The sequence below is a fragment of the Malus sylvestris genome, chromosome 8 (genome assembly GCF_916048215.2).
Source record: "Malus sylvestris chromosome 8, drMalSylv7.2, whole genome shotgun sequence".
Classification (NCBI taxonomy): Eukaryota; Viridiplantae; Streptophyta; class Magnoliopsida; order Rosales; family Rosaceae; genus Malus; species Malus sylvestris.
The window spans coordinates 12660095-12680680 of NC_062267.1; the positions used below are offsets into that span (position 1 = coordinate 12660095).

Below are 20586 nucleotides of genomic sequence, written 5' to 3' on the forward strand. Positions count from 1 at the left end.
TTGAATTTAAATTTGAATCATTAGATCACTTTTTATACCATTGAATTTGATCATTTGAATTTGTGCCCTTGGATTAAGCAAAAGAGCCGTTAGGCTCATTCTTCCTTCCAACAAGTGGCTAACATGGCCGCATGCGGGGGTTGGGAGACATGTTAGGCTTGGCGCGTGCCGCACGCCCTTGCCTGGAGGGTGAGCTTCAATACCTCTTTCTGAATCAGTTAATTTTGAGACTTACTCCAAGGGTTGGAGTTGGTCTAAGAGGATGGGAGGAGTGGGCTAAGCTACACAATAAACTAATAATAATGTGGTTCAAATTCTCCTTTAACGATAATTAAACCTAAGACATCTCACTTACAAGTGAAGAGAAATACCACTGGACCTAGTACTAAGTGGCAAAAAGTGAATTAATTTTTATTATTTTTATTATCCTACTCTATAGTCCGATCTTACACCAAACTTCACTAAGTTAGTATACCTTAGTCTATTCTAAGCCAATCCAGTTTAATCCCTGAAACTAATCTAGTCCGAGATAGTCCAGTGCAACATACACATCCTAAAGGTATGTTTCAGGACCAAAAACCTCTTCGCTTTCCAAATTTATCACATTCACCATCTGCATGGTTGCTAAAAGGTAATGGCAGATACAAATACAAACTGTAGAGAGCTGAGAGTGCCTTCTCTGTATGGCAACGTATGATGCTTAAATTGTCAAACTTTGAATGTAAACCGATGATTAGGATAATTATTATCATAATGTATGTTTCAAATTCACAGTCTGACTACATAATTCTTTGTCTAGCAACAAAATATTTCTCGGGATATATAAGAAATTTGTTATTGAAAATTTATTAGACCAGAGTAGTTCTATGAACCTTCCAACAATTAAAAGTTGGAGGCATCTTCAAGGCCAAGGTTCTCATACAAGGGAGCAACTGGATACTCTCCACTATAACCATGGAAGACTTTGGATTTATATTCTCCTTCTAAATCAAATTCAATTACAAAGAAAGCATGTATCACAAAGAACATGGATCAATGGCCGAAATTGAATGTCATAGGCTATTCGATGATCAAAACTCTTGCTCGGCGAGTGTCTGGTTCAAGGCTCCAAATTAACCAAATTTTAGAGTAACAATCATTTCACTTCCAGATCTTGACAACTTATCGTGACTAGCCGAAGCTTGTAACACTTGACACAGCCAAAGAAGAAAATGTCCTTCATGTGATGGTAGAGTCATCCTCTTGTTCTCCGTCATGTTCCATAACTCCAGTGTCTGCAATTCTTTTCCCCAAATAATATCAAATATGATATCATGCAGCAACACTAGTACCAGTAAAGGATTGTTTCTCTGGTACGTAAAATGGGAACAAACATCCGAACGACTTAAGAGAGTAGTGGTCTCCAAGCAAATAATGTAACAAACATTACATAAGCACAAATAGAGTAGAATTGACCTGCCTGGAAACAGCCAATGACCAGCAGTGAAGTATATATAGGATGGAAAACGCAAGAATGAATTTTTTTTCCGTTGCAGCTTCAATTCATGAACGCATTCACCTTCGCTTCATGCTCCAAGTGCCCAAACTCTAACAGAATCATCACTGACGGATGAGAGGAACCTAACAGAAGGATCCCAGCACACAGAATAAATAGGCTTAGTGTGCCCCTACATATAACAAATGCTGTTAGGAAGTTGCTAAAATACATAAACCTAGGCTACAAGAATTACAGTTTTGCAGAGAAACAAGCGTCTCAACGTCCAATAGCATTTGCAGGACTTGTAATGACCCAAAGGCTCATCAATGTTGCATATAGAGAACTCAAAAGATAATGTTGCGTGCGCAAACAATGTTAATGATAGCACAACTGTTAGAATGATCACACCGAATATATGGTGAAAGAAAATGTAAAATTGATCTGTAAAGAATGCCGACAGGGTGGTCTCCACATGTACAACATACTCTAAAGCTGTGGCAAGAAATCTTCCTAGACGGGGTTCAAATCTCACCTGCCTATTACCACCCTAATATGTTCACAAATTATTAAAGAATAATACCAAACTGTGAACAATCTAAAAAACCCCCACTACCTCACCCCAATCAACTTCTGTACACAAGATTTTACCTTAAACACTCTTGAACAAAAGCCACTGTAATTCTCCAGTACCGTATCTCACTACCCGCATCACACGAACAGATGTGTTCATCATTGTTTGGGAGAAAATATACTGACAGGACAGGAGCAGAATGTCCCATAGAGGTTCAAAATGAAACAGGCTGCAGATTTAAGAACAATGTTAACAACAATGTTTACATCTCTATTTGCATATATATGTACATCCATATTTACAATCCTATTTACACAAACATACTATTCAGAACTTCCGACTCTCTTCATTGAAACTTCAGAGTTTTTTCCCCCCTTGCTTACAAATTGGAATAAAACTGTAAGTATTGAGGTGATTTTTTTTTAATTGCTAAAAAATTGGATACTTTCTTCAGTTAGTCTTCAAATACATTTAATAAGAAATGTCAAAAACAAATATATGCTGATCTACAAATTTTAAGTATGCCATGAAGAGAAAAATAATAATTACAACTTACACATGTTAAAGCAAACATACGAGGAGAAAGTAGACTCTTCAAATTGCTAACCTCACATTTTCCTCTAAGCTAACCACAATAAACTCTTCTACCACAATTCTTAGCCTGCACGTATGAATAAAGGTTAGAATTCACATCTTATTGTAAGCAGAAATATACTCTCATTCTGCTAAATTGTGAACTGAGGGAGATAAATGCATAGATATAGGAAAAGAATTATAAACCTTAAAAAATGCAAAAAAGGGTAATCATCCTTTTATAAATGCTTTATTATACTTTGTACCTCATATTTTCAATACAAATTTAACTTTTGGTCTCAAACCTTTCATTGGCAACCATTTTTTTTTTCCAAAGGTTGTACTGTAGTAACGTATTTCAAAATATCTTGCAATTTGACAATTAGCTTAGTAAAATTTCTTTTAAATGTTTAAAAAATGTTGATAAGCACATGTTGTCAATAAATGGGTCTTTGTCAGGGATATGTAAATTATTACCTGTGAGAATGTTGTTCTTATCAATGAGAGACAATAGTTGGGAACCGAGAAAATAAAACTGAGATCATAGAATCTGTTGATGAAAATCTGACAACTCCTTGGAAATTGTTCTGCTCTGCTATTGAAGAACAAATGAGCGGCTAGTAGGACAATTTTGTGCGATGTTTTACTTCGCCCGTATAGAAATGTGAAATCTCATAAACAAATCCATGTTTTATCTTTGGAGCAACTAAATTATAATCATCTTTCTACATGATTGAATGAAGATGGAAAAAGTTAGTAACAAACAGACTATTAAGTTAAAAGACTGGCGACATGTTTAAGATTGCTTATAAAATGGCTAAAAGCTTTTTCTATCAGCGAAAAGCGATTCTAACAATATTTCATAGAAAAACTTAAAAACTCGACCAGTTTTCTAACCTGAGAAAGAATTATAGGACCTCCTTGAGTTTGAAACAGCTTCTCTGCCTTCATCATAACAAATAATTAGAAATTAAATTTAGCTTCAAAATTATGTATTAAAAAAATTAAATTGTATTGGAGTAAACGGAAGATTTATCATATCCTACCTTGAAAGGCTCATTGTCCTTCGAAAAACGATTCCGGAGACATATTTCAGCCAAACTGGGAATCCCCTGTTTCAGAAACAGAACAAAACACAGAGTAATGAATATAACCATATTTACATAAGATAAAAAAAAATCACAAAATATTCTTAACAAAAATAATTACCCGAAGTTCCTTTCAGCGCAAACATAAGGGCCAATCTGGAGATTAACAAATAGGCTTGCTTGTTGCACCATCTTGATGAACTTGACCAAATCATATTCGTCCCTCAAAATAATACTGCAAATTTGAAAAAATAAAAAACCAATGAATTAGCATAAATATATTTGCATTAGACAGGGCAAAGAAAATGCAAATTTTAAATGTGAATTGCTGATTGCCTTACTTTTCCCGGAGAATGTTCATGGCCATTCCAAAACACAAAGGATGACAATCCCAAAACACAGAAGAAAAAAAACCCTAATACACAGTCCTAAATTTCTTGTTGGGGTTTATCAGAAATTTGTGAATCAAATTCAAATTCCTATCCAAACTCAATAACCAGAAAACCAAACAGAGAATACAAATTCAATAATCCCAAAAGTTATTGAAATCAAACCTATTTCAACTCTAACATAATCCAAAATACCAAATTCGCTTACCTTCAGTCAAAGATTCAGGAAAAAGAAAAAAATTTATATACCTTGATGATAAAGAGTTTGGAAAGCCGCAGAGAAAAACTGGAAAATTCGAGTAACAACTTCTGCTGCAACTAAAAATCAAAGCAGATCAGAAAAGTACACCCAAAGCTTGAAAAAAAATTAAATCACACACAATCAGAAAAATAGAAAACTCACCAGTAAACGTTTGATTGTATCCTCTCTTCCTGAAGTCAAAAATCAAAACATGTCAGAACCACGGAAAAAACAAAAAAAACAAAATTAAAATCCCATGTGGCAAGAAAACCAAATAACTCACCAAAGAACTTTAGATCGCATAGGCAAAAAAAGGATTCTAATTTAACCCAGATCGACAACCACAACAAAAATTACAGAGTCCATAAATAGAAGGAAAAGCAGAAGATGGAAAATTTTCCAGGAAGAAAACGACCATGGGTAAGAGCGATGTGAAGCAAGAAAACCGCCGTAGTTAATCGGCGAGAAAAACCCGACAACGACGGGCAACATGAACAACGGCCGTGTGAAAGAGGAGAAAAAACACCCAAGGTTCTAGAATAAGCAAAAGCTGAGAATGGGGAGAGAAAGACGAACGGAAAGAAAGGGTAATCAATAGACCAGAAGCACCATCGTTGATAAGCACATGGACAAGATGGAGTTGAAGAGTCCAACACGTGTAAAAGACGATTAACCCTAAGTGATCCTAAAAACTACAAATCCTAAGATGACGTATAGGCCGAGTAACTAAGAGCCAACTATGTCCTTCTTGTGATTGACGCAGATGTGCCAACTCGCCACAGAGGTTAATCGAGTGAGTAAGATGAATGTAGTGGTGATGTAAATTGTGCTTTTGACTTCTAGACCGAGCGACTGTGGCTGAGAAAAGAACATTCTCAGCCTAGGGTTCTAAGAACATGAAGACAAGGTTGCTAATCTCATTGGGAAGTTCAGGAAACTGGGTTCGATGACTTCAACTATGTGAAAGTATAAGTACTTTGAATTAGTATCAGACTATAAGGAAAAAGATACAAAAAGGAAATGACCGTCTTTATGGTAAAATTGAGAGTTGGCAACTCACAACCTTGCTTGCAGTTGCTCTTGCTCTAGCATAGTTTATTTCCGTAAATGTGAACCCTAGCTAAGTCTCACTATCCATGTTTCATTTGGAGTCAGTTTAGTAACCATTTCATTTTTCAGTTTTTAGCTTTTAGTTCTCTTTGTTAGAGATAGAAAGGGAATACACGGGAGAAAGGAGATGAAGAACGGTGGAGGAAGGATGCATGGTGGGTTGGAATGTGGAAGAAATGTATATGGAACGGTACACAAAAATGAAAACCAAAAACTCTTAAACAATTTTAAATTGTTTTCAATTCGAGTTTTTTGTTTCATGCATCCATTTTGCTACCGCATACATCCTCTATCGCTAGCGCACAAAATAAAAAATAAAAAATTGTTATTAAACGGGTCCATAGAAAATAAAAAGAAAAAGAAAAAGAAAAAGGGAAACATAATTATACCCCATATTTCAAGGACAACTAGATAACAAAGTCACTAATGTATCTGTACATTGTGCATCATCAAGAAGTTCATCATCTTCTGCATTTTTTGCATCGTCTACAAATTGATCCATATCCGTCTACAATCGAACATATTTATCATCCTGTTGATGCACAAGTAACTAGATGTCGTCTTGAACTGATACTTGATATGAGGCGGTGCTCAGAGCGAAATGATGTTCAACTATCACATGTTGCGAGGTTGCTCGACTTGTGGCTTATGTTGCCTTGGTTGGCTTGGCTTGTGCCGTTGGAGGTGAGGGAATCCCTTTTATAGAATAAGGGCTCGCTCTTCAATACATAAGTGATGGTTTAGAGTTGATGCTCGTGGTGAGTCGGTTGCTCAATAGGCGGCGATGCTCTCTAATGATGGCGAGAGAGTCCTTTTTATAGAATAAGGGCTCGTTCCTCAATACATGAATAATGGGCTAGAGTTGATGCTCTCTAATGATGGTGAGGGAGTCCTTTTTATAGAATAAGGGCTCGCTCCTCAGTACATGAATAATGGGCTAAGTCCCCCAAGTATTTTTCATGAGGCCCAGTTGAGGCCCAATATATGGTACATAATGTAGTCCTCTAAGTCTTTGGTCAATAGAGGCTGTTAGCTAGAGACTTCAAATTCAATCCATGTATGGGCCGAAGTGGCAGCTGTTCGGAAGCGGTATTTGTATACCCTACATTGAAGCTTTGTAGGTGAAGCTTTGCAAGTGAAGCTTTTGAAGCTGGAGCTCTATAAATTAAGCTTTTGAAGCTAGAGCTCTGTAAATGAAGCTTTTGAAGCTAGAGCTTTTGTAAATGGAGCTTTTGAAGCTGATTGACATGAGTGATGCTCATGAATGTTTATGTTGATTGACATCAGTGATGCTCATGAATGTTTATGCATGATTGATATGAGTAATACTTATGAATGTTTATGTATGATTGATATGAGTAATGCTCATATATAATTTGAAGTACTGGGCGTACTTTTGATCACCTGGTTAGTGATAATAGCGGTAGGCTGCTGAATAATTTGGAATACTGGGCGTACTTTTGATCACCTGGTTGGCGATAATAGCGGTAGGGTGCCGAATAATTTTTTGTAGTATTGGGCGTACTTTTGGTCACCTGGTTGATGCTATTTTGGGCTTATGGGCCTTCGCCCTCCACATGACATTCCAACCCATTTATTTTGGGCTTGCCGTTTTTTTTTTATTACCCTCTGATGGAGTTTATACAGATGTCTCCGAAAGATAAGAAAAATAAATTACATCGATCAAAAACAAGAAAAGTAAATCTCATCATTCTGGTGGGGTGTTTATTCCTTGCTTTTGCTTTCTGCGTTTTCTTTTCCACTGCACCTCTCTCTCTGTCTCTGTCTCTATCTCTATCTCTATCTCTATCTTTGCGTTGATGTCATGCATGTGCTCAGTTAAATCCCAATCTCAGATTTTATTCTCTTCTCTTTCCATTGCATCTTATTTTTTGCTTTTGCTTTCTCCAGACATCCTTTGCTCTTTCTTTTCATTTCCTCTTGCTCAATGGCCATCCCAATATGAACAGCAGCTTGAATAACCTGCACACACCCATCTTGATTCCCCACCATAACCAAGCCCATCATCTTATGCATAACAATCAGCGCCATCTTATCCGGCGGGAGCAAATCAATGTGCTGCACTTGCTGCTTCCTTGCAATCGCCTCCCTCAACGGCTCAAACCACCCCAAAAACAAGGTCTTCACGCATGGCAAGCTCAGAGCCAGCTTCTTCTCTCGCATTACTCGCTCCAAATCCTTGTACTCCTCCACCATTCTCTCTCACGCCTCCGTCTCCGCCTTTATCTGCTGTTGCCGAAGCAAATTATACTTCCGCCGGTCGATTTCCTTCGACTCCAATTTCAAATCCTGGTTGGCCTTCTTATACATGCCTTTCAGAAAGAGTGCGGCAATCCACGGTGGGTTCTGGATAAAAATCCTCGGCGCTGATTCCTAGGGCATAATCAAGTGAAATTCTCTGATGGGTAGCTGTAAATTCATCAAATTTTCGACGCGATTGTCTTGGACAAATTCTCGGACCAGGTGGGAGAGGATTGGTTCGGGAGGGGACTTGAGGCTGAGGGGGAAAGAAGTGGAGGAAGAGAGCGAGGACTTGAAGAATAGGCGGTTGGAGGCTGAGCTGAAGAGGAACTTGTGGCTCAGCTTCGGCGGTTTCCGCCATGTGGAGTTGTACATTTAAGCCTGTGGGCTTGGAGAGAATGAGGCTGTAGAAGCCATTTTTTAGAGAGATAGAGAGATAGAGAGTTTGTGGTGTTTTTTTTTGAAGAGGTGAAAAAGATCAGAAGTAAGAGAAAGGCAGAGAGAGTTTTGGTAGTCTCTTGGGTTTTGCAGATCCACGGCGGAGGTGAAAAATTGAGAGAGAACCGACATAGCTTTTTCGTGTCGTTTCCCACAAACGGTGCCAAATGTTGATGCACAAAATCGGAATCTGCAAGAAAGTAAATAACACAAGATGTATCATGTTCACCCCAATGTTTGGGCTACGTCCACACTAATTATGGTATTTCTGATAGGATTGTGAGAGAGAGCTTCTGAGGGTGAGAAGACCTAGGAATTGGCCTCCCCTAATTGTGAGGGTGAGGAGTCCTTTTATAGAATAAGGGCTCCTCACTTATTACACATTTGCCCTTTCCTTTATTACATAATTATATTTAAGTCCTCCAAGTATTTGTACGAGATCTAAATACGGAGGCCCTAAGTATGGTATGAACACATCCCATTACCAAAATTATCAATTCCTTGTGATACCAAGGAGATGAAAAGATTACTCACCAATTGAACTGATAGTGAAAGAGTAGCACCAGCACTAGTCATCATCAGAGGCTTAAGGAGTTGTGGATGTTCTCTTTGGAGAAAAATCTTTATCTTCTCTTCTCAACTCTTTTCCTTTAAGCTAAATAGCCAAAATGGTCCCTAAGATTTGCATAACTCATCATTTTGATACCTAACATTTCAAATCGATAAAAGTGGTCCCTGAGATTGTCCACCATCCATCATTTTGGTCATTCCATTAAAAACTCCATTAAGTGTCCCGGAGCTCCTGGCCGGAAGTTTGGACAATTTTCAAAGCTTCGTAACTCAATCGTTTCTTAACCAAATTCGACCCAGAATATATCAAAATGAAGATAGGAAAGTGTATAATAAAATTATATCTATTTCAAAGCCCAATAGCTGCCGGAGATAGCCGGAAAATAGTCTCAAAGTTGACTGGTCCGAAAGAAAACTGGAAAACTTGTTGGAAACTGGGTAAATTTAAACATTCATAAGTTCTTCAATACTCAACGAAATCAAGTGATTTAAAAACTAAAATCATACTTTTCGACGAGATGAAGAGAATGGTATCTTTTTCAATGGCTAACGCATCGTGCTTTGGCAAAAAAAAAATAGCTCAAAAGTGGTTGTCTTGATCTCGAGTTGGCCACTTTCGAGCCGTTTTTCGGGAAAACCATTGTGATTTAGCCCTCTAAAAAGATATAATTATCTTCGAATCATTGAAAAGTTTGATTTTTGTTTTTGAATCACTTGATTTCGTTGAGTATTGAAGAAATTATGAACGTTTAAAGTTTACCCAATTTCCGGCAAGTTTTCCAGTTTTTCCTCGGACCAGTCAACTTTGAGGCTATTTTCCGGCCATCTATGGCAGCCATTGGGCTTCCAAATAGGTATAATCTTATTCTACACTTTCCTATCTTCATTTTGATATATTATGGGTCGAATTTGGTTAAGAAACGATTGAGTTACGAAGCTTTGAAAATTGCCCAAACTTCCGGCCAAGAGCTCCGTGACACTTAACAGAGTTTTTAACGGAATGACCAAAATGATGGATGGTGGACAATTTCAGGGATCACTTTTATTGATTTGAAATGTTAGGAACCAAAGTGATGAGCTATGCATATCTCAGGGACCATTTTGGCTATTTAGCCTTTCCTTTATCATCTTTCCACTTTCTAATAATTTCATGTTTGCTGGTGGAGTTGACGCCGAAGTCCACTTGACATTATTTTTCAAGGAAATAGATCCTCTCCAGATTCCTTCCAACTAATCATCCTCATTAAACAATCCGGACCCTTGAAATTTGATCCAACAGCTAAAAATACTGGCCTACATTAAAAGTTATAATAACTTTAACCGTTGGATCAAATTTCAAGGGTCTGGATTGTTTGATGAGGAGAATTAGGTAGAAGGGATCCAGAGATGATCCCTTTCCATTTTTTAAATGCTTAATAAGGGTGCTTTTGTTGAGACTAAAATTTTTTATTTATTTTTAATTATAAGCAATATTTATGATCTAAACTAAAGAAGGGGGAAGAATTTGAACACAAAATACAGTGAATTAAAGAAAAAAATTCTAATCACCAAGACACTTCCCCACTTGCACGGCTCAATTTATAGTTAAATTCACTCAATCAAAACTTTTGATCTATAATATTCCAAAATTATCCTGACAAAATGTGGAAATAAATTGCGGTTGTCTATGTTGAACTTTACAGAAGCCATCCAAGCTTGTTTCAGTTTTATCCGTAACTGGCGATGAAATTACAATTACCAACATCCCATGTGAAATTACCATTACATCAAATAATTTCTTCGTTTCAAGCATGTAAACCCTTATGTTCTATATTTGAACTGCGAAACTGGATCTTGATGACAAAAGAATTATTATCTCAAAGAGACTTGGCTGAAACAAAATGACACGGGACATGATAATCTTTCCCTTTTTCTCTACGTACACACCCCCATTTAATTAGGGTGGTGCTATCAACACACCTATGTTCACCTCTCACACATCTCTTATTAATTATGTTCTTGGATCTTTTTCAGTTCATTCGATCAAGCGGCTGTAAATTGAAAAGGGTGTATGAGAGGTAAAATGAAATGTGTGGATAGCTCCACCCTTTAATTATGTCACTTGTTTTCGTTCGATAAGCCCATATGTGGAATATAAATGGGCTCCATAAGTCTTTTTCATACAAATGGTCTCTGAAAATTGACCTTGAAATTGGAAATTGAAAATCGATCAATAGTCTGTGAAAGTAGGTGTTATAATGGTCTTTTGTCACAATTCTGTCAAAAATAAGTTATATGTTGATGTAGCAGATAAAAGATTTATGGGTTTTTATCACAAATTGTCTTTGAAATTCAAAATCAATCAACATAGTCCTTGACAATAGATGTCGCATATCAACATCGTCATTCTATCACAATTCTGTCAAAAATTTTGTTATGTGCCAATGTGGGCTTAATAATTTCTTAATTAATTAAAAAGATTGACAGATCTTGCAGTTCTTAGCATCACCAAGATAATCAGGAAACGTCCAACTAGCTCTTCAAGATTAAGGTTGTGAGGATGTCGATTGCCCAAATGTTAATAGAGATGTCACAGAAGTCGCTGCCAATCCAAGCCATCACCAAATATAGTCTCAATTCTGGTTCAATTTGGTGAAGGGTGTCAAATGATGTAAAGATGGATATCTTGAGGATTTTTTTTTCTTTTATTTTTTGGAGAATAGATGACAAAGGATGCCATAGATGAAGGTAGAGGAGTGTGGGTTGTGATAAGATAAAACAAACTTGTGGGACCCATGAATATGTCAAATCAAAACATAACAGAATTTTTGACATAATTGTAACGAAATGATCATATTGATCAGAAGCACCTATTTCTAGAACTACATTTATTGATCTGTCACATCAACACCTACCAGAATTTTTAATAGAATTGTAACAAATTGACATTGATATGCAACACATTTTCGAGAACTACTTTGATAGATTTTCAATTTCAGAAATCATCTTGATGGTGTGGATCAATTTCAAAAACCATTTTATGATAAACCCTTTTAAGATTGAAACACAATGAGAATGATAAAATTTTCTATTATACTGTTCGAAAAACGTTACAAGAGCTCCATGAAGCATGTAAGAGATCTCAGAGTTTTAACTGTAGTAATAGGCGTACAAATACAACAATAATATTACAAGGTCAGTTTCCGGGGGTCATGGGGAGGCAGTTCGAGATCCATTAAAAGCGAAAGACGATGAATCCAGCAAACCAAGAGACAAACTACAAGCGTTGGACCAATACTGGCAGAAACCTAATCCTACTCTGTGAAGTTCAGTTAATCAGAGTAACGACCATTTCATTTCCAGAGCTTGACAAACTTGTCGTGACTAGCCGAAGCAACCAAACCAGTACCGGTTGACACAGACAATGCAGCAATAAGTCCTTCGTGTGCTGATAGAGTCATCGTCTTGTTCTCCGTCATGTTCCATAACTCCAATGACTGTAAATATTTGCTCAGCTAAAATTATCAGTAAGGATCTTTTTTCCAGGATGTAAAATGGGAACGCTCATCCTAACGGTTTAAGAGAATAGTGGTTTGCAGGAAAAGATGTAACGAACATTACATAAGCATAATAATGCAGACTTGACTTGCCTGATAACAGCCAATGAACGGTTTAAGAGAATAGTGATTTGCAGGAAAAGATGTAACGAACATTACATAAGCATAATAATGCAGAATTGACTTGCCTGATAACAGCCAATGACCAGCAGTGAAGTATATGTAGGATGGAAAACGCATGAATGAAATTTATTTCCGTTGCAGCTCAACTCATGAACGCATTCCCCTTCGCCTCCAGCTCCAAGTGTCCAAACTCTTACAGAGTCCTCGCTGACAGATGCAAGGAACTCACCAGAAGGATCCCAACACACAGAATGGATAGGCTTAGTATGCCCCTGCATTCAAATTCGAATTCCAATTAATGCAGTTGACAATGCATATAAAAATAAAATAATCAATTTCAATCACAATTATGAAAAAAATTGGTGAGACAGTATGTTAGACTGACCTGTAATGAATGTCGACAAGTCTGAGTCTCGACATCCAGTATAGACACAACATTCTCAGCGGCTGCAGCAAGCAATCTTCCAAGACGGGGTTGAAATCTCATTTGTGCTGTACCACCCTAATACATTCAAGCATACAAGAATTTAACAAAACGTAAATAATATGAAAACCACCACTACCCCACCCCCATCTACTTCCTGCATCCCAGAAGACAAGATTCTACCTTGAACACGCTCGAGCAGCTGCCATTGTTAATGCTCCAGTAGCGTATCTGACCATCACTGTCACAAGAACAGATGAGGTCATCTTTATTTGGGTGGAAATCTAATGACATAACAGAGGCCGAATGTCCCATAAAGGTACGGAGAGAATAACCAGGCTGCAGATTAAAAACATAGAGAAGGCTTAATACAGCACATCCACAGCATGTCACGGAAGAAAAACAAAAAGATAAATCATCCTTTTAAGAATAGAGCCACCAACTCAGCACCCAAGCAATGAAAAAGATTATTACAGCATATACATAAACTTATAACGGCAAAGATTACAGAATATATGACAGAAATCAAACTAGAAGTAACTCAATCTTCAAATCTCGAATCAATAGGTTAAAATCAGAGTATAAGCTAAGTAGATGAATAGGACAGAAGAATTTTCAACTAACATTGTCAGCATCCCACACCCTGACAGTCTTGTCGAATGAAGATGTTGCAAGACGTGGCATGCTCGGACTAAAACGAACATCAGTTATCAAAGCTGAATGTTCTTCTAGCGTACTTTTTGGCTTTAATGTATCTGTGTACCATAAAACAGCCTGCATAATACACAATATCAAGAACACACTAAATAAGAGCAAGCATCACAAAAAAATAAACGTTAAAGCTTTTAAGAATTAAACTAAACAAAAGATTTCACATGTAAATGTTCTGGAAGAATCAATTAGCCAATATGTAGCAGCAGTTCTTAATCCTCCCACAGAAGTTATTGGCAATTTGAACATTCATTCCCTCACCTTCTTATCATGGCCCCCACTAGCAAGAAACTTTCCATCTGATGAGAAGTGACAGCTTGTAACCTTGCTTGCGCTTGCTCTAATAGAGTTTACTTCCGTAAATGCGAACCCTGCAGTCAAATTCAAATTATGAGCTCTTAAAGTAAACAATAATATCTACAAATAACCAGGTTTACTTATTTTAATTATTTCAAAAAGAAAATAAATAAAAAATAAATAACTATGATGAACCAAATAACACTTAGAAATGCAATTCCCTAAAACCAAGTACACAGCTAAAAAGATGTAATTGAATAGTAACGTTGCAGAAAAACAGGTTGAAAAATCTTTGATTAGTTGACCGTATGCTATTTACTTCCTATGATAAGTTACATCTACATTCTCTCTATTGAATGCTTACGAAGATAAGAAGAACGAGTATTGACAATGTTTGTGAGTTTGTGGACAACACAATTACCAAAAACACGTGGTAGTTAATATATGTGAGATAAAAATTGATAAAAGTAAAATGACAAAGATCATTGATTGAGACATGTAATTCAATACCTATGACTTGCACCATCCTGGTTTTTATGAATGTATATATCTACCTAACATTTGAGAAAATAAGAAAGAATTGCATCGCAGTTAAGAAAATACTGGCAGATACTACGTTCAGGAAATGTAAAACGAAGAATTTATTCAACATGACATCCACCGCACCTTTGCTGACATCCATACATCGACCAACAGCATCTCTATGATCCACATCATCAGGGGATAAAAAAGACTCGACATTATCATCAAGAGACCCATCCTCTACAAATCGGTCCATATCAGCCTGCAATTCAAGATCTTTATCATCCCACTGCCAAAATGGAATCCCAATGAGAATCCGTGCAAGGAATTGCCGATTCCTTCTAATACAAGAAGATGAAGAAGTCACTCACCAACTGATGTGCTGGTGAAGTAAGAGTACCAGTACCATCAGCGCCAAACATCATCAGAGGCTTGGAGGAGCTACCACTATGGGGCAAGGCAGGCATTGAGATTACATCTCCAGGAGTGTGAGTCGAGGGAGTTGAAGGGGCTGAACTCGGGGAAGGCCCAGCTGTGTTTGCTGTACCTGTGCTATTGGCAGGCCCTGAAGATGACACTGGCTGCTTTCTCTTTCTTCCTGCCTGGTTTTTTGAAACCTTAAATTGCATAGGCAAAACTGTATCAGGAGCTTCACTAAAGAACATGTAAATAAAAAGTTGAAAAATAACTACTCTACAAGGTTGTAATTTTATAAGCATTACAAGCCTGAGTTAATTGACCAAGAAAAGTTCACAAGAAATAACCATAAAAGGACAGACCTGATCATTTCCTCGAAAAGAGTTTGACATGCTACCATCCATAGTGATGCTGCCAGCACCCCCCATTTTATCTTGCTGATGGGGATTGAGATTTGAATTTTGCGACTGCTGATTAGAAAGACCATGCTGTTGAAGTTGTTGAAGCTGTTGTTGCTGCTGTTGGGGATTGCTGTTTTGTTGCTGCTGTAGTTGAGCCATTTTTACCTACAAACAAACAAACAGTCTCAGAAGCCAAAGAGAATGAACTGTTTGATAATATGTTGAAGTACAGATGGGGTAAACACTGCCACCATAACAACTACAAGTGAAATGAACAGAGATTAACAACTACAAGTGAAATGGACAGAGATTGGAGCACCTTAATCAGCATATCTGTGTCTCCACGAGGCAAAATAGGGCCACCAGCTTGAAGAGGTGATCCCATATTTGGTACCACGTCACCAACAGAATTTGTTAGGCCATCCTTCCCAAGACTGCGACTCATTAGCATTCTTAGTCGTCTACTTTCATCACTGGCAGCAGACGGTGATGTCATATTTTGCTGAGCAAGCATAAGTTGCTGGTGTTGTGGTGTCAACATCTGAAGCTGATGAAAGGGCTGGGGAGCTTGTATGAAAGGTTTCTGTTGCTGAAGAAGTCCAGAGCGAAGCTGCTCCAAACCCTAACAAGGAGAAAAACAGTTGTAGAGTATTGATGAGTGATACTCCAATCTTCAGAAATGCAATGAAACAAATGATAGAGATTTTAATTTTAAACGAACATTGGTCACTTTGAGATTCTAAACTTCAGAGACGGACAACAAACAAACTAATAGAGTTTCCAAATTCAGAAACAATGTAATTCTGATTCATTTAGCACAACTACTACCATTGTTTTAATACAAGATCAGAAACTCAAGAAAAGAAATGGTCCAGATAGACATTAGAATTCTCTAACAAAGGCTAAGAAGCAAAAAAAGTATCCAGCCATCAAAAACTTACAGTGAGCGGCCATCCTTTTAAAGTCAAGTTGTTTCCACCCTGATTTGATCCTGAAATCAAAGAATCTTACATGTAAGGTTCAAGCATCATCATAAAATATCATCAAAACTTACAAAAAAATTTAACTCTATAATTACTAAGTTACTAACTCACAATTAATTTGGAATAGCAGGCTTCCAATATAAAAATAGAAGCAGACCAATATGCAAACAATATTTCAAAAGAGTGAGACATGGTCAATCAAACATTGAAACAGACAAAACAAGAATACCAGGAATTCCTATCAATGATCCCTCAGGACATGCAGCTCTGGGATTCAATACTGGATTGATTTCAGTCTTTATGTCCTGATTCCATATACAAGTCAGAACAGATAAACATGATTCAAAAGACATGTAATGGAATTCCACATAAAACTAAGCATACCGGTGTAGACCCTGGCAATTGCTGATTTCGAGCTTGGACTTGTTGAGTCATCCCACCAGCTGTACCGTGCAAAACTTGCCTGCAAAAAAGAGCTCACTGTTTTATATATAATGTTGATAACAGGATTAAGTAACAGCTTCCACATCCAAAACCCTGAATGAATGAGTAGTTATGCGGGCACAGCATACGAACTAACATTTTACAGTTTTCCGAGATATATGCAGGGCGACCGGGGTCGCACTTTACTCTAAATCCTAAAAATACAATATCAGAGCAATCCCAATTTTCCTATCATCAATATGAAACTGTTTTCTGCTAGCCCTAAATTTCTGTGCATTTAGTAAATTAGAAGAAAAATTGCTTAGCATAAACAAGTCCATATCATTTCTCAATGTATCCAGAGGCTAAACAAGCAAATAAGAATAGTTGAAAAATATAGTCTTAGAGAAACGCACCCTGAAGGCTGGCCGGTTGCTGCGGCTGACTTCAATATTGAAGCATGATTTTGATCCAAAATCTGGCCCACATTATCACCAAATCTCTGCTGCAGATTGTTCCTAATATGGTCAGAAAACTGTTAAGGTCATTCTATTCAAAATAATTAGGATAATTCACCTACCTTCATAGATGCATCATCCATAGAATCTCTCTGAAGAGGAAGTTTTAATCTTTCCTCATACATCTTTGAAGCCATGGCATTTGCTGTTCCAGGATTTTGTCGCATGAGAGGATCATTTCCAACAAGCCCATTTGTAGGTCCATTGTGGAGATGTGCCCCATCTCTTCTCTGATGCGACTGTGGCGGTTGCTGTTGCTGCTGTGGTTGCTGCTGTTGCTGTTGCTGTTGCTGCTGCTGCTGCTGCTGTTGTTGTTGTTGTTGCTGCTGCTGCTGCTGAACATGCCTTTGCAACATGAGTTGCTGCATTTGCAGCTGCTGCTGCTGTTGTTGTGAGTTTTGCGGTTGCTGGGAATGTTGCTGTTGTTGTTGTTGTTGCTGCTGCTGCTGTTGCTGCTCCCTTGCTTTAATCAACTGAGTCTGCAGTTTGAACATGTCATGAGCTTCCAAAAGGCACTACCTTGTTTATAAGAACTATAAGAAATACCCTTGTAAAGCTTGTGATTATCGGTCCATATCACAGGAACCACAAAGACATCAAATTAATATGGCTAATTCACTATAAGTAACTTTTGTAGAAATATACACGTAGCTATAGTAGACAAACAAACAGTATTCCTCACGACTATTTGATGCCTCCGCTGAAAAAGATCGTGCTTATTAGTTACTATCAAGCATGAGGTTGAGTGTATTCATCCAACTTAGGCATTACAGTCAAATTAAGAGGCTCTACCGATGTCATGTCATTAGTGTTGAAGACCAACAGATATTCACCTTGGCCTACACATGAGGTTCAGTGAAAACGCACCAAAACAAAAAGAAAAAGCACCCTTCTCCAGGCCAATACTGTAATTATAAGCTCAACAAAACAACCCATAACGCAATTAGAAATTTGAAAAAGTGGTTCAAAGATACAAAGTACTTGTTACTCAAGAATGCAAAACAATCAAAAGCTCCAACACTCATCTGAAATTGTACAGGCCAGCATATTTTCAGCTCACATACAACCATCAGGGGTTTAAGCCTTACGACCATCAAACAAAATGTTAACATAAAGTTTGGTGATGGGCTGAATACTTGTACATTGTAGCATACCTAGAACCTTTGAGTTCTAATAATTGTTTGCCAAAATTATAACGAAGGAATAAGATGTCTTCATGAATATATGATAGAACATAAAGCAGATGGAAAATCAGAAGCAAATAAGTCAATACAACTTTTTCAGTGATTCAAACTATAAAGGAAAACGACATAGATCAGAAATCCAGGGGGAAAACTGAATGTTATTATATAAACAATGGTCACAAGAATCGGAGTAAACTTTTATCAAAAGAAGAGTCAGAGTAAAACATGTAAGGGATTGACTGCAGCAGATTTGGAGAATGATGTAACTGAGGATATAACAATTCACATATAAACTAGAGAAAGAACAAGCAAGAATAAAAAACTCAAAATCTACTCCAGCATAGGATCTCCATTTAGTTCTGTGAAAAAAAAATAAGAATGAGACTCCCCTGACATGAGAGTAGAAGTGCATTCCATCAAATTGGCTTGTGAAGAAAACATAAAGCATGAAACAAGCTCAACATTAACTATTCTATTTAAGGCTGGGAACTATCAGCTACACAAAACACACCCATTTCTTCTCTCTTAAAACTCTCATTTCAAATGATATATGGCCTACAGTATATACCAAGCTAATACATAATAAAGCAATCTCAAACCTCAATGTACGATGCAGCAACCTCTGAATGCTTCTCATTAGTCCTAGCAATGAATATATCCCAGAAAACCGACCACCATTCAAACAGGAAACCTCCTGGTGCATCAATAGCTGTAAACCCATTTCTCAAAAATATTAATAAAAAAACGAGAACGGAACTTATAGCCAAAAGAAAAATCAAAATGCAAGTTCAGCAAAGGAAAAAAAAAACTCATTTAAAAAGTAGTAAGAAATATAATTTCCATTACAAGGTTTTTGTGCCCCTTAGGTCAAAATTTGTGTGCTTACCAACCGGATCTGAGGATACTTTTCCTTCAGCTTGGAAAGCTTGTGCAGAAGCTTTTAAATCCCTCTTCACTAAATAATCATGGATATACACATCCAGCCTGTTAATCACAAACATTATCAGTCACACGAGTCGAAGGAGAAAAATCGAAACTTCACAGAGAAAAACAGTGAAAGACTATATTTTGGTTAACAAAAACCCAAATATTACTAAGAATAACAGAAATTATAGAGAGCTAAGTGATGTAATAGACAAGGCTCAGTCCAGAAACCCAATTTCTGCTGTAAAAAGTGAAGTAAAAGATGGCCCAAATTCATACCCGTTATAACAAACAAACCCTAGAATCCACACACTAATTGAAATTAACATACAAAACAAAAGAAAACAGGATAAAGAACCCAACTTTAATCCAAGCTCTGCAAAAACTAACAAACCCCAGAAAATCCCAGAAACCCAGAACCTGAATCGACCCAGAAAACAACGAGGCCAGTAAAATAGAAAAAGACAGAAACCCAGATAGGGAACTAGGGCAGAAAATGAAGAACTTTACAATTTACAGCCCAAAACTTACATTTTATCAGCTTCCCAGTTGGTCTGAGACATGCTGCTGAAAAGCAAAATCTCACCCAAACACTGAATAATAATGCCAGATTCGCAAATGGCAACTTCTTCTGCTACGTTTCAGCTCTGAAGCAAATCAAACCCAGAAGAGAAAAGCAATCAATTATTGGTACAGAACATGGAAGTTCATAAATACAAAAAGGAATGTGCAGAAAGAGCTATAATTTTACCAAACGAAAAATACAGAGACAAAAAAAAAAATTGCAAATATATAATTTTCAGCTGATGTCAGATTTAATAAATTAATATAGAAAGGGAAAGATGATAGGGATACCTTCAAACCCTTTTTCCTTTTGGGAGTTTATCTTTAATGTGGTTGTTGTAATTCTTTTTTCTTATTTTTATTTTTTCTCTTTCTTCTCAGGTGACTAGGAATTTTTCTGAAAGTGTTGAAGTTGGAGTTGGACTGTTGGTGGAATTTGAGCTGCCGTTGCAGATATCACAATGGTTTTCCCGATTGAATTTACTTAATCAGCCCTCAAACCCTGTCAAATTTTCAACCTAATACCACTGAGATCGTGCAAAACTTTTTGTTGTAATGACTGAATTGCCCTTTCATGTTGTCTTAAAAGTAATGTGTCTATCAAATATAAAAAAGAGTTAATTTCAATTTATTAGCTGAAGTTTTTGGTTTTTAATGTTTGATACATTAAGTTTTTTAGAATTATTATTAGCATTCTTAAAATTTTATTTGGCATTTCAAAATTTCTATAATTAGAAGAAGAACAAATATGCTTATGAGTAAGGTATTAAATATCGATAATATCGGAAATATCGGTAGTCCGAAAACACGGAAATATCAATGGAAATATCAAGATAATAT

The 20586-nt window shown here is 37.0% G+C and overlaps 1 protein-coding gene and 1 pseudogene across 6 annotated transcripts; both read right to left on the reverse strand.

The window, feature by feature from the left end:
- Positions 1-809: 809 nt before the first annotated feature.
- On the reverse strand, positions 810-20306 carry LOC126631784 (transcriptional corepressor LEUNIG-like). 6 transcript variants are annotated; one of them, XM_050301925.1, is made up of 19 exons: positions 20038-20306; positions 19714-19829; positions 19145-19242; positions 18858-18967; positions 17137-17553; positions 16973-17061; positions 16518-16596; positions 16363-16438; positions 16092-16141; positions 15470-15772; positions 15112-15315; positions 14704-14949; positions 14477-14621; positions 13775-13884; positions 13427-13576; positions 12986-13141; positions 12764-12880; positions 12452-12650; positions 810-1282 (listed from the first exon to the last, which is right to left on the reverse strand). In XM_050301925.1, coding segments are annotated over exons 2-19 (2583 nt in total). In that variant the 5' UTR covers positions 19746-19829; positions 20038-20306; the 3' UTR covers positions 810-1280. The 6 variants fall into 6 exon arrangements, with proteins under 6 accessions (XP_050157882.1, XP_050157877.1, XP_050157876.1 ...); XM_050301920.1 differs by lacking the exon at positions 810-1282 and adding an exon at positions 11769-12195 and having other exon boundaries at positions 12444-12650; positions 16973-17058; positions 20038-20301; XM_050301919.1 differs by lacking the exon at positions 810-1282 and adding an exon at positions 11769-12195 and having other exon boundaries at positions 12444-12650; positions 20038-20300.
- LOC126631786 (uncharacterized) lies at positions 2298-4983 on the reverse strand (annotated as a pseudogene).
- Positions 20307-20586: the final 280 nt, after the last annotated feature.